Genomic DNA, 14,701 nt, shown 5'->3' with positions numbered 1-14,701 from the left:
ATGACCTTTCAAAGTTTTTTTACTTCAGTATTTGATTTTTTTCAAACCTTACTACTGTCTCTCCATCAGTCAGTCTGCCTCCCCCATCCTCCCCATGCCTACATCTGCTTCATATGAATGCTCATTGAATGTAGTAGTCTTTCTATTATGACACAATTTTGCAAATTAAATCAGTGTCTTACGTTAACTGATTCCACAATTAGCCTGTGCTTAACAACCAAGTATACTAGTAACCAATTTAATACTGTCAGTGGTGTGGCTCACTTGTACTTTCTGGCATCTTTGTATATTTATACACAAGGCTCTGCTGTCTGCAGAGAGCAAAAAACGGAGGGCCTAGACCTGAAACATCAGCTTTCTTGTTCCTCTGCTTGGCCTGCTGTGCTCATCCAGCACTACACCTTGTTATCCCAGGCATTGTGTCTTTTTCATTTGAACAAAAGAATGGCAGACAGCCAGCTATCCACATTCTCCACGACAATGCCTCAACCAGTCTGCAGTATTTTCATGCAGTATTTATTGTGCTCTTGAGGTAGGAGGCTCAGGTTCAAGCCTCACCTGCTTGAAAGTGAATTAAGTGGCCACGTACCAAGTGACTAATTTTTGTCAAATGAATATGAATAAACAGTGCCAATGCTTTGAAATCTTTGTAATAAGTTCTCAGATTAGCTATTTTTGTTACATCTTTGAAGTGAAACTTGTTATAACATACAATAGACAATAGGTGCAGGAGTAGGCCATTTGGCCCTTCGAGCCAGCACCACCATTCATTATGATCATGGCTGATCATCCACAGTCAGTATCCTGTTCCTGCCTTAACCCCATAACCCTTGATTTCACTATCTTTAAGAGCTCTATCTATCTCTTTCTTGAAAGTATCCAGAGACTTGCCCTCCACTGCCTTCTGGGGCAGAGCATTCCATATATCCTCCACTGTCTGGGTGAAGAAGTTTCTCCTCAACTCTTCTAAATGGCCTACTTTTTTTACTTCTGAACTGTATCCTCTGGTTCTGGACTCCCCCATCAACGGAAACATACCTCCTGCCTCCAGATTGTCCAATCCCTTAATCTTATACGTCTCAATCATATCCCCCCTCATCCTCCTAAACTCACTTCCTACTCTCTGGGTGTTCTGTTGAGAGAAAAAAAATGGTCCCTCTTTGTATTGGATTTGCATTGCAAGTTCTAGTTCATGATCTTTCTCTGCCATGTGAATGTCTGGTATCACTTGTTCAATGGCTAGTGAGCTAGTAGTCTTTCAAAAATGGTGAATGAGATTTCTAAATTAGAACTGCTGATATATACTTGAGTTCTTGCATTGCTGTAATACCGGCTGTGAGTGCCTTTAAAATTAACAGACCCCCATTTAAAGTGTGCTTTTTAGATTAATATCTCAAACTTTCAGTGAGTTAACAAAATCTCTTAACTTTTCAATTCGTTGTGATAATTAAATATTTAAAATGTAGTGAAATACACTGACGAATTGTCTTGGATTAAAACTTGCTCTGTTTTGCGATCCAACATTGTGTATATTTAAATTTTTCAGATAGCAATCATGACTGTGACTCTGTTCCCAATTCGTCTCCTGCTGGCTGCTTTCATGATGTTGCTGGCTTGGCCGTTTGCCTTCCTCGCTGCATGGGGACGTATTGAAAAAGAACCTGAAAAACCAATGAACATGTGGAGAAAGTAAGTGTCTACCTCCTATACTGCTGATCATTGAGATGTTGTTAATCAGTTCCTGTTGAAGGGAAAATGATCATACTTTGATAAAGTTTAAAAAAAATTAGTGTTATTTCAACTTCAAGATTTGATTGCCTTCCAGTCTCTTCAAACCTTAATTCATTCAACTTGACAGTTCCATTGAAATACAGACTGAAGAAATTCTCAAACAACGTGATTATTTGGCCAATATTTTGGGTTATTCACATTTTGGATATTCTTTTTAATGAAGGTTACTTTTTGTGGGTGGTGTTTTCTGTTGGCATTTACTTTTTGTTTCTATTCCAATAAGACTCGTGCATACAAACAAGTAAAACTGATGCTGAATCAGTACAAGCTTGTTGGTTGAGTTTCTTCTTTCCCCCTGCCACGCCACCTCAGTGGCTTGGAGAGTCATGGTTAAACTCTTTTGTCTCTGCTGGTCTGCTCCACTTCCCTCCCCTGCAATAAAAATTTCATTTATGAAAATTATTTGAGTTTTTAAATTGAGTTTTTTGTGCAATTTATGGAGATGTGATGCAGAATTTTAGTTGCACATAAATGAAATCCTCCTTTTATGTAGTTCAGTCAGCAGCAATTGTTTTGCAGCTGTATATATGTCTTGGTTTTGCAGCTGTCGGAAATATACAACCAAGCACCTCTATATGCATATACTAGTTTTCAGATATTTGTCAATTATGGCTAAATGTTTCTCATTGTACAATGTACGGTGAAATATAAAGTTCATATGTTTTTGTTGTGCTGACTTAACCACTGTTAAATGCAAACTTTGGGGTTGGGATTGAAATGTTACAAAATCTGTCTGTATTCTGTTTATTACTGATGCCTTCCTTGTAGAGCAGTTTTCAAAATTGGCATAATTATCAGCTAAGGAAGAGGAATACTATGAAGCTTTGAAATCAGCACTTCACTCTACCCTTTTTTAATCTGTTGCCGATTATCTCTGCATTTGTATGTGCGTTGCTCTTGAGCTCTCAATTTGTGTATTTACGGTCTATAAAACACCATAGTTCAGAATTTTCCTTTTTTTTGTCATTTTGAATTATAAAAATGGTGTGTTGCTAGGGAGCAATTGAGCTTGCAAGACTGGAAAGAGACTTAATTTTTGCTTAGGTTTAAAGTATGTTAGCTTTAATGACATGCTGAGCTAAGACAATTTCAGAAACAGTGCAGAACATGATTTATTGAGTGCATTGGAGCAAACCTAGTATTTAAATGTCTATTGTATGGTAAATAATAAGCATATGTAAGTGAATTAAAGGTCTTAATTTATCAATGATATTCAGAACATAATTCAAAATTGCACCCAAGATAAATACCAAGGATGCTGTAAATCCAGAATAAAATCAGATATAACAACGGAAGGAACTGTGGATGCTGTAAGTCAGAAAAAAAACAGAAGTTGCTGCAAAAGCTCTGCAAGTCTGGCAGCATCTGTGAAGAGAGATCGCAGTTAACGTTTTGGGTCTGGTGACCCTTCCTCAGAACCCTAAAATTGGATAAGCTGGACATGTTCAAAATATTCCAATAGATCTGGTGGTGTCAATGAAGAGAAACGGAATTAAACTTTGAGATGCACTTTGTTTAAAATATGTCAGCCACTGACGATATGGGGACTTTGCATTAAGGCAGGTCTCATCTGTCTTTCAGTGAAATGTGTTTTGCTTTAAAATATAATCCACAAAACTTTAAGGTTTCTTTTTCTTTGACCATATTTGCACAAAAAAGAGATATTGGTTAAACAGCTGTATCTAAAATGATTGAGGATTAACGTCCATTTTCTGGTGGATGTAAATCGCATGCTGCAATTTAAGTGAATGCTGGTACTAATTGAAATTTCAAAGGTCACTGAAGTGTATCATTGTTCTCTCTTTCTGATACTTCTGTCAAGAAGGAAATTTAGTGTTATAAGCTTCTGAGAGAAAAGATGCATTGTACAGTTAACTTGTCAACACCATCAGGAATCCACTAATGTAACATTGCTCAGAATAGCTTTCCAGCCTGCTGTTCAATGATAGTTCATTTCTAATTGAAAATGTTCAGCGTTTAGAATAGCTGTTATATTAATAAGCATTGAATGATATCCCTCAATGGTGAAGCTATGAAAGGTTGTTTTCGCAACTTTATTTCTGTATTATCTGGAGTCAGTGTCTTCTTTTTTGCAGCCAATGATGCGTTTGGTTTGTGTTCGTGATGAAGCTTAGTTTCCGGACGTGATAAAGTAAGTTTGAGTCAGTCAGTTTGTATACAGGAGGCCTTTAGTCCATTGAAAACCAGTCCCAGTCCCATTCCCGTGTTTCTGTATCTTTTGCAAGTCTTGTGTCCTTCCAAATTCCTTTTTTGGTTCTGCTTCGACCACCCAGATGGGGTTCCACAAGCCCTTACCACTCATTAAAGAGTTCTTCCTCTCATCTTCTCTGTGGCTCTTGACCTAAATGTTAAAGTGTCTCAGTCTTCATTTTGTTAGCTGATGAGAAAAGGTTGAATTGGATTGAATTAGGTTGTTCTTACATGAGGACAGTGAAAATTTTCCAAGTCACTATTTACCATGACATCTTGGGTAGAAAGGAACCTAGGTACAGAATCAAGGGTACAAAGTTGACAAATAAGGAAAACAAAGTGGTTTTTTTTGTTTTTTAAAAAGTTGAACACTACAGCCTTTCTTACTAAAAAGTGGAAGAACAAAGAAACAGTTATCGTTTCAACACCACAGTTAGTAAGTGCTGGCCCACACTCCCCACAGGGCTTGAACTTGCCCCTGCCACCTTGCAATCTATTCCTGTTCTTGCTGCGGGTCACCTCAGGTTGCTGGCTCCTGCTCCTGCCACCGGCTGCCTGTTCCCACACTCCTGCTGGAGTTGTCCTCAGGTACTGCTCCCACATTCTGGACCTCAAAAGAAGCAATGATGCTGCGAGCTGCCACAGTTCAGCTGCGTGCATTACATGCCTCACGGCAGACTGCCAAAGCTCCCAGCTGCTGCCGCTGCTGCTTCCATGACCGAGCACCCTCCAGAAAGTCAGTTGAGGAAAAAAAAATCTTAAGGGAGAAATGCTCAGGAGCCACTATCTTGGAGAAAGGTATCGTTGCAGTGGTGTAAAAACAAAGTGCTGGAGGTACTGTTGAGAGAAAAATGAAGTTAACTTTCAGAATACAGAAGAATTGTATTGGACCCGAAATGTTAACTCTGAATCTGTCTCCATGTGGTGCCAAACTGATTGAGCTTCTCCAGTGCAAGAACTGCAGATGCTGGAGTGGGAGACAACACTGTGGAGCTGGAGGAACACAGAAGGGCTGGCAGCAGAGGAGCAGCAAAATTGACATTTCAAGTTGGGATCCTTCCTCAGAAATGGACAGGGGAAGAGAGCTAGGAAATAAATAGGCAGAGGAGCGGTAGGTGGGATTGCCACCTCACCACCACCACCCACCCCCTCCCCACACCCACCCACCCATCAAAAGAACTCTAATTTCCTCTAGGCCCACCACCTTCTCTAATAGTATTCTTGAGTATCAGTGACTTTAAGAATTTCATCAACGGTGGCTGTATCTTGTGATTGACTAATTCCTATACCCCTGGAATTGCCTTGCTATACCTTTCCATCTCGTTACCTTTCAAGCAAAAGATCAAAAAAGTGTCTTAAGCAGTTTGGTCTGCTTTTTCCAAATGTTCTTGTGTAGTACTTTTCAATATTTGTCTTTGTGAACTAGGTAAGTTGATACCAAATTCTTGACTGTTCAGATCCTGCATCAGTTTATATCCATGTGCTGATAAATGCCAGGCACTGCCCACATCCAATGAGAGAATTTAATGACCTCTTATTGGTATTCTATACTATTACCATAGCTGAAACCTCCATCAAAATCCTCAGCATTGCCATTGATCAAAATGTAAATAGACCAACTACATACGTATATAATTCGACTAGAAGAGCAGGTCAAGGGCTGGGATTTATTATCTCCTTAACGTCTGCCCACCAACTACAATGCATAAGTCCATTTGATGGCATACTCTTAGATGAGTAGTGCTGCAACAGTACTGAAGGTATCAGCATCTTGAACAAAGCAGCTTGATTTATTGGCACCTGGTACTCCATCTTAACCGTTCACTTCCGCAACATTTGGTGATGGAAGAGTGTATGTGATATGCAAGTTGCAGACACCCATTAACTGAGTATAATGCCAGTCGAAACCAGATACTTTGCTGGTTTAAGGTATGGCTCTGTTGTGAAAGCAAAAGCAGGAATTCGGGGAGTGAGTACATTTAAAGATTAACTCCATGTTGCTATCAAAAAGGAATCAGTTCTTCGATACTGCAAATGGCTGTAGTTTTAATTTTCAAATCCTGCTGCATGTTTCTGCCTGAAATGTATGAAGTTCCTGGTAGAATAGGTTGCAGTTCTGCATTTGTCAACCATGTATATTGATGATACTCTTATTCATTAAATATAACAGACTTGGTATGGCTGTAAAGACATGAAACAAATGGTAACTTGGTAACAAGATAATAAAGTGTGAAGCTGGATGAACACAGCAGGCCAAGCTGCATCTCAGGAGCACAAAAGCTGACATTTCGGGACTAGACCCTTCATCAGAGAGGGGAATGGGGTGAAGGTTCTGGAATAAATAGGGAGAGAGGGGGAGGCGGACCGAAGATGGAGAGAAAAGAAGATAGGTGGAGAGGAGAGTATAGGTGGTGTGGTAGGGAGGGGATAGGTCAGTCCAGGGAAATCGGACAGGTCAAGGAGGCGGGATGAGGTAGTAGGTAGGAGATGGAGGTGCGGCTTGGGGTGGGAGGAAAGGATGGGTGAGAGGAAGAACAGGTTAGGGAGGCAGAGACAGGTTGGACTGATTTTGGGATGCAGTGGTTGGAGGGGAAGAGCTGGGCTGGTTGTGTGGTGCAGTGGGGTGGAGGGGACGAACTGGGTTGGTTTTGGGATGCAGTGGGGGAAGGGGAGATTTTGAAGCTGGTGAAGTCCACATTGATACCATTGGGCTGTAGGGTTCCCAAGCGGAATATGAGTTGCTGTTCCTGTAACCTTTGGTGGCATCATTGTGGCACTGCAGGAGGCCCATGATGGACGTGTCATCTAAAGAATGGGAGGGGGAGTGGAAATGGTTTGCGACTGGGAGGTGCAGTTGTTTATTGCGAACCGAGCGGAGGTGTTCTGCAAAGCGGTCCCCAAGCCTCCGCTTGGTTTCCCCAATGTGGAGGACCTGTCCGTCTTCCCTGGACTGACCAGAACCCTCACCCCATCCCCCTCTCTGATGAAGGGTCTCGGCCGGAAACGTCAGCTTTTGTGCTCCTGAGATGCTGCTGGGCCTGCTGTGTTCATCCAGCCTCACATTTTGGTATCTTGGATTCTCCAGCATCTGCAGTTCCCATTATCACTGATACAATATTTCCCTTGTCCTCAACTTCTTACTCCACCCAACTCCAGCTTTCATGCTTGAAAGATCACCTAGTGTCATTGCACACCACCAGCTTATTGTAACCACTAAGAATATCATTCCACTTTGAAGCTTCTGCAGGGTCCGTTTCCACAGTGGCTGTCCTGTTCACTCATCAATCGTCCCCACTGCTACCCTCCTTCCTGTTACTGTCGGGGGATGCAATGTTAATCGTTCCATCTCTTCCATTGCTAGAAATTGACTTGTCGGGATCTGACTTGTTATTAATGGACATGGCAGCCCAGTAGTTCTTTCTGCATTTATCAGGTAGTCAGTGTTGTTTATACTTGATACAGCTTGGTTAATGGCACAGTTGGTTCTGAAGGATACATCTTTAGCAGTGCAGCTGGGATGTTGTCAAAGGTCAATGATTTTTGCTGCATCCCGTGCACCTGATGAATTTGATAGCCATTTTACTTGACTTCAATGTTCTGGTGTCTATGTTGGAAGTAATAACATATATCAGAGGTGAATGTTCCACTTGGCACTTCTTTTTGAATATCCAAGTGGCATCAGACTGCTTGTACAGGGCATGATCTTATGGACTCTGCAGTTTCTTTGGTGTAGACATTGAAAAGACTAAAGATGTTGAATTTGGCCCCTTTTCCAACAATTCTAACACCTTCCAAGCAAGACTATCATGTTGAATGAGATGGTAACCTGAAAATTGCAATTGACTTCACAATTCCATCGTCCTCTCCCGTCTCTCAGACTGTTTAATTTCTTTGCCAGCTCCAGTTCATATGCTGAAAATCTTGCCCATTCCTATATTGCCCACAAACTTAATCAGAACTTAGAACATTGAATATAACAGCGCAGTACAGGACCTTCGGCCCTCCAAAGTTGCTCTGACCTGTGAAAACAATCTGAAGCCCATCTAACCTGCACTATTCCATTATCATCCATATGTTTATCCAGTGACCATTTAAATGCCCTTAAAGTTGGCGAGTCTACTACTGTCGCAGGCAGGGCATTCCACGCCCTTACTACTGAGTAAAGAAAGTACCTCTGACTTCCATCCTATATCTGTCACCCCTCAATTTAAAGCTATGTCTGCTCATACTAGCCATGGAAAAAGGCTCTCACTGCCTGCCCTATCTAATCCTTGGAACATCTTGTATGTCTTTATTAAGTTGCCTCTTAACCTTCTCTCTAACAAAAACAGCCTCAAGTCCCTCAGTCTTTCCTCACAAGACATTCCCTCCATAATCAGGCAACATCCTGGTAAATCTCCTCAGCATTCTTTTTCCAATGCTTCCACATCCTCATAATGCGGTGACCAGAACTTTACGCAATACTCCAAGTGCGGCTACACCAGAGTTTTGTACAGCTGCATCATGACCTCGTGGCTCCGAAACTCAGTTCCTCCACCAATAAAACCTAACGCACCATACGCCTTCTTGCCACCCAGGTTGATAGGGTTGTTAACTTTCAGGGATCTATGCATTTGGACACCGAGATGTCTCTGCTCATCCACACTACCAAGAATCTTACCATTAGCCCAGTACTCTGTATTCTTGTTACTCCTTCAAAAGTGAATCACCTCACACTTTTTTTTTCTGCATTAAACTTCATTTGCCACCTCTCAGCCCAGCTCCTGCAGCTTATCCATGTCCCTCTGTAACCTGTCGCATCCTTTCACACTATGCACAACTCCACCGACTTTAGTGTTATCCGGAAATTTACTAACCCATCCTTCTATGCCCTCATCCAGGTCATTTATAAAAATGGCAAACAGCAGTGGCCTCAAAACAGATCCTTCCAGTACATCACTAGTAATTGAACTCCAGGATGAACATTTCCCATAAACCACCACCCTCTGCCTTACAGCTAACCAATTTCTGATCCAAACTGCTAAATCACCCTCAATCCCATGTCTCCGCATTTTCTGCAATAGCCTACAGTGGAGAACCTTATCAAATGCTTTACTGAAATCCATATACACTACATCAGCTGCTTTACCCTCATCCCCCTGTTTGCTCACCTTCTCAAAGAACTCAATAAGGTTTGTGAGGCCACAACCTACTCCTCACAAAACCATGTTGATTCTCCCTAATCACATTACTCCTTTCTAAATGATTATAAATCCTATCTCTTTTATAATCTCCTCCAACGCTTTACCCACAACCAAACTAAGGCTCACGTTATTTTGATCTTTTATCCAGCCTCCTTTTTGTAGGCCACAGTTCATCTAAAACCCACCCATTTGTCCTGTCCTTTCTAATTTACATTAGCTACTGTCATCTCCAAGTCTAAGCCAATTTTTTTTCATGTTAATCTCCCTTCATATCTCCAACTACCTCTAGCCCTATCACCGCACTAATCTTCTGACCTGGTCTCAAGATTGATAGACCTGACTTCAGCCATCGAGTCCTGTCTCTAATTTCTCACCTAAAAATCTTCAACAACAACAACACACTCCAGTTTCTTAAAAACCTATTTCTCTGATCATGTATCATATGGGTGAGCCGTCTGTTATCGGCTTTATTGGGTTGGTACCTAGTTGTGAAGACTAATGGGCTATTTGCCCATGGCATGTTTATTTTAAAAAAAGCAAATTCTTGCTGTTATGTTCAGGACGAATCCAATCTGTTAAAAACAAAAGTTCAGATTTCACGGTTGTATTAGGCAAATTTTGAAATGCAAGACAAAGCCATTGGGTCGTACAGCATGGAAATGGAAGCTTTAGTCCAACTCATCCACGCAAACCAGATATCCGAATCTGTTTTAGTCCTATTTGCCAGCATTTGGCCCATATCCCTCTAAACCCTTCCTATTCATATAATCATCCAGATGCCTTTTAAGTGTTGTCATTGTAACTGCCTCCATGACTTTCTTTGGCAGTTGTTCTATACATGCATCACGTTGTGCATGACCAAAATTACAACCTGAGGTTTTTTAAATCTTTCCCCTCTCACCTCTAAACCTGTGCATTCTAGTTTTGGATCCCACCACCTACAACACCACCGCAGAAAAATACTTTGTCTATTTACCCTATCCATGCCCCACATGATTTTATAATCTCCATAAACTCAGCCTCTGCTCCAGGGGAAAACCCCCAGCCTATTCAGCCTGTACCTGTAGTTCAAAACCTCCATTCCCAACACATCCTTGTAAATCTTCTCTTGGAAATCCTTTCAAATTCAACATCTTTCAGCAGGGAGACCAGATTGAACACACTATTCCAAAAATGGCCCGAGCAATGTCCTGCACAACTACAATGTGACATCTTGACTCGTAAGCTGTGAAAGTAAGCATGCCAGGCACTGCCTACCTGTGACCTTGCTTTCAAAGAAGCTATGTATTTGCATTCCAAAGTATTTGCTCAGCAACACACCCCAAGACCTTCCCATTAAGTATATAGGTCCTGCCCTGATTTGCCTTTCCAAGATGCAGCAGCTCACATTTATCTAAATTTGGGCTCCATCTGCCACTTCTCGGCCTATTGGCCCATCTGATCAAGGTCCCATAGTACTCTGTTAACCTCTTTCACTGTTCGCGGAACCATCAATTTTGGTGTCGTCTGCAAACTTATGAACCATTCCTCCTGTGTTCACGTCCAAATCGTTTTCGTAAATGAAAAACAGTGGATGAAGTACCAATGCTTGTGGCACACCACTAGTTTCAGACCTCCAGTCTGAAAATGAACCCTCCACCGCCACCACCACCCTCTGTCTCCTACCTTCAAGCCAATTTTGTGTCCATGGGCTAGTGCTCCCTGGAATCCATTTGATCTGACCTTCCTTTCTGTAACTCCATCTCATAAGTGAACAAGTTTCAAGTAAGTAAACAATTGATGAATTACTAATCGTAGGTGGTGATGGAACAAAAAACTGAAATTTGTTACCACACTTTGAAGCATCTTGGAATATAAATTATTATCTGTATGTTGTGTAGCTTTGCAGTTAATGGAGTAACCTAGAAGCATAGAAATTAGTAGCTGAAGTATGCCATTCAACCCTTCAAGCCTGCTCTGCCATTCAGTATGATCATGTTGTTGAGGGGAATTGGACACAATGTGTCTTCAGTCTGAGTGGGTTGTAACAAGGCGGTTTTTGTTCAAGCTTGTACCAGCACAGCATGGGAAAGCCCTCTGAGTCAAATGGATGCCTAACCTGATGAAGTTACCCTTCTCCCTCCGGACCAACCTCGGAATCTCTCTCTCACTGCACCTCTCTGTGTAATCTTCTCTATCCATCTTCAGTCTGCCTCTCCCTCACTCCCTATTTATTTCAGAACCCTCTCCCCATCCCCGATTAAGGGCCTTGGCCCGAAACGTCAGCTTTTGTGTTCCTGAGATGCTGCTTGGCCTGCTGTGTTCATCCAGCTTCACACTTTGTTATCTACAATACACTCTGCTGTTTTACGGCTCAAAAGAGCATATTTACACATTTTTGCATCACAATGGTTATATGAAATAAACTGTCATTTATGGCAAAACCAAGATGTGGTTCACTTTCTTGTGAAGTGCTGAGTCCTCTACTTTCAACTCCCACGTTATGTTCAGGGACTGTATGTCCCTATCATCATCTAACATCCAAGCCCTCAGTGACTATCCAGATCAATTCCCATAGCCTCTGAAACTTGTGCAATGTTTAAATGTTCTGTGTTATGAATATGCAATTACTGTACCTGAGCTGCACCAACTATTTCCTTATGGATGCATTTTGCTCTTAGCCCCACTCTTGACTGCTTTTCCAGGCTTATTTTCCCATCTGATATGCTCTATTGTATTTTGCCCTTTTTGTTGTCATCTCTCCTGTTTTACATTCTGCTATTCTCCTTGCCCTCATTCAGTCATTTCAGCACCCCCACCCCTGCCGCTGCCGCCACCACCACCACTTGTTGGCCCTTGGCCATGCTCAAGTGAGAAAATTATTACTGGGGGCATTTTATTATGGTGCTGGAATAATATTTGCCCTTCTAATACTGTTCTCCCAACGTGATTCTTAAACACTCTCTCAACCATCCTGGTAGGTATAAAATTAATACAACAAACAGCAGTACTACTAACATATGAGAGATGATTTAGTTTCATGGGTATATTTAAGCTTTATCAGCATTATTGATGTGAATCTTTATTTCTTTTAGAATGTTTGCTTCATTGAATTACTTCCTTTTACAATTTGTGTCCAGTCCCCACTCTGGGATTGGCAGTGATTGTGGCAATGTAACATAATAGTTCTCAGTTTGTTTCCATACATTGGATTGTTAGGTCATCTTTTAATCACCTGGGTTTCTCATTGGCTGTGGTACTGTTTGTACATTGATAGCAAGATCAAAAGGCCTGTTATTGATGGCTATATTGTGGTTCTGCAGGAGGCATTGTTTCTGTCCCTGCTGTAACTTAAGCAATCACTACATAATCTGCCTGATAATGGCATATTGCAGAAAATAATTATTTTCAGGCAAAATCAGCAACAAGCAGTTCTCAAATCTAACAAAACACAATCCATAATTTTTTACCTAGTTAGTTGTTCTTGGTGCTTGGTGCAGTCCCTGCTGATGACTTTGGGAAAGATCATTCCCTTTCTTAGTTTTATTCATAAGTCAAGTGAATTGGTGGGTTACTTAATGATGCCCATGTACCCTAATAATACTTGCCAATATTCTGAATCTTCCTTAAGATAGATTTCATTGCCATGTAATTTCTTGCTTCATTATCACCAGAGGTTTCTAGTACCCTTCTGGCTAATATTAACCTCCTGAGGTGGCACGAGGGCACCCTTTCGCCTACCCATTTCCTTAATTATTTGCCTTATCACTCCCCTTGAGAGAGACTTGATACATGTCTAGTTACAAGGTAGTACTGATCATGGTTAATAACCGACTAATTTAGTAATACATGCTTAGGTTTGTGCTCTTCCTTGGAGATATTGGATACGCAATCAATAATCAGATTGGTTGTTATGTGGAGGTGCTGGTGTTGCACTGGGGTGGACTAGGTCAGAAATATCGTGACAAAGTTTATAGTCCATCAGGTTTATTTGAAAGCACAAGCTTTTGGAGCATGGGCTCTTCATCAGGTGAAATGACACAGAGCACGCACAATTCAGAAGTAAAAGACCAAAGGGTCTCAGCAGAGGATATATTAATCAAACCTAAAATGTTATTAAATCATTAATCAGTTAATCAGTTTTACATGATAAATAAGTATATGTAAATCCCTAATTTTCTTTGGAGTCGCTACCCTAAGAGAATGAAAGAGAGAACACATACTCACACTTTCTCCTCTCCCTTGCAAAAATACTCCATCTCTGTCTCTGTCAGGCTGTCCCCTCACACACACCTGCCTGTATCCATGGGTGAATTTGTTCTATTTTGTTCAAAAAGCACACAATTAATGATCCATCAGTCATTAGGCATGTTATACATTCATTCTTCAGAAATAAAACCAGACTGACTCCAAGCCAACGACACACAGATTCTAAACACAGCCTCACACCTAATGTGCATTGTCAGACCTTAAAAAAAACCTCTCCTTTACAATGATAACACCTTTAGTTCTCTCAGGGCAGTGACTTGAAAGACATCCATGGATTTATATATACATATTAATCAATTAAAACCTTCTAACTGATTAAAGATTTAACAGCAACTTAGGTTAGCTAATACATCTAAGTGGGGGGGCCCTTTGATCTTTTACTTAATCTATGTTCTGTGTGCTTCTTTCTCACATCTCTTGGTGAAGTGGCTACGCTGCGAAAGCTTGCATTTTCAAATAAACCTGTTGGAATACAACCTAGTATTGATTTCAGGCCAGATTGGTTGTGTTCTGGAGGGGTTTCAAAAGCTTCTAGAATCACTTGATGATTCCTGTTCTAGTTTACTAGTTTGGTTGGTTTCAGTTTCTCATACTTAGAATTATTTACACTTTTTGCTGTAGGGACTGTATCTGAGTCAAGCTTCCCAGTATCGAGAGTATTAACTGTTGCTTTTCCAAAAGTATATCCAGCGCTGGCTAATTCGAACCAGCCTTGCTTTTTCTTACCTGTTACTGCCTTTAAAATCACTTATTTCTAACGTGTTTGGTGACCTGGCACCATTTGAGTATTTACGTCTTTAAAGATTAAAAAAATTGGGGGAGAAGGAGAAATGCATTTTTTTTTTGCCATGAGTGTGCTTTGGTCCTTTCACTTGTGTTCTGATTTTTGCATATCAGACATGGAATTGAGACTAATCTCCTCATTAGTTTTCCCCAAAATACCAGGATTAATCTTGAGCAATATTACATTGATTCTAAGAGTTAACAGAAATATGTAGTCATCCATTGGCAGTTCCTTGCTTTTTGACAGAAAAAAACATTTTATCCAGTTCAGAAGCAACTGTTTTACTTTTGTTGTAGAATTTGCTTCCAAAGCTCAGCTTTTAATTTATTCAAGAAAATTTTCCAATGTAGCTTCCACTTCCGGCCAGATGGAGAAACAAAGGTCGAGATAGAGTTTAATTTTTTGCCAGTGAGCCTGTTTGCAGGGAGAAAGATTAGAGAAAACTTAGTCTTTTAGTGAGAGCTTTAATGCAAGCATAACGAAA

At 40.9% G+C, this 14,701-nt stretch overlaps 1 protein-coding gene across 2 annotated transcripts in view; it reads left to right on the top strand.

Annotated features, from left to right (window-relative positions):
* Positions 1-14,701, top strand: part of lpcat1 (lysophosphatidylcholine acyltransferase 1) — a 144,062-nt gene that overhangs the window by 32,446 nt on the left and 96,915 nt on the right. The window contains exon 2 of one of the 2 annotated variants that reach the window (XM_048562080.2): positions 1,547-1,689. In XM_048562080.2, the coding sequence (XP_048418037.1) occupies positions 1,547-1,689 (143 nt within the window). Of the gene's footprint in view, positions 1-1,546; positions 1,690-14,701 lie in introns of those variants that run through there. The other variant, XM_048562098.2, reaches the window with a different exon arrangement.

The sequence above is a fragment of the Stegostoma tigrinum genome, chromosome 2 (assembly GCF_030684315.1).
Source record: "Stegostoma tigrinum isolate sSteTig4 chromosome 2, sSteTig4.hap1, whole genome shotgun sequence".
NCBI classification, from domain to species: Eukaryota; Metazoa; Chordata; class Chondrichthyes; order Orectolobiformes; family Stegostomatidae; genus Stegostoma; species Stegostoma tigrinum.
This window is presented reverse-complemented; position numbering and strand designations above follow the sequence as displayed.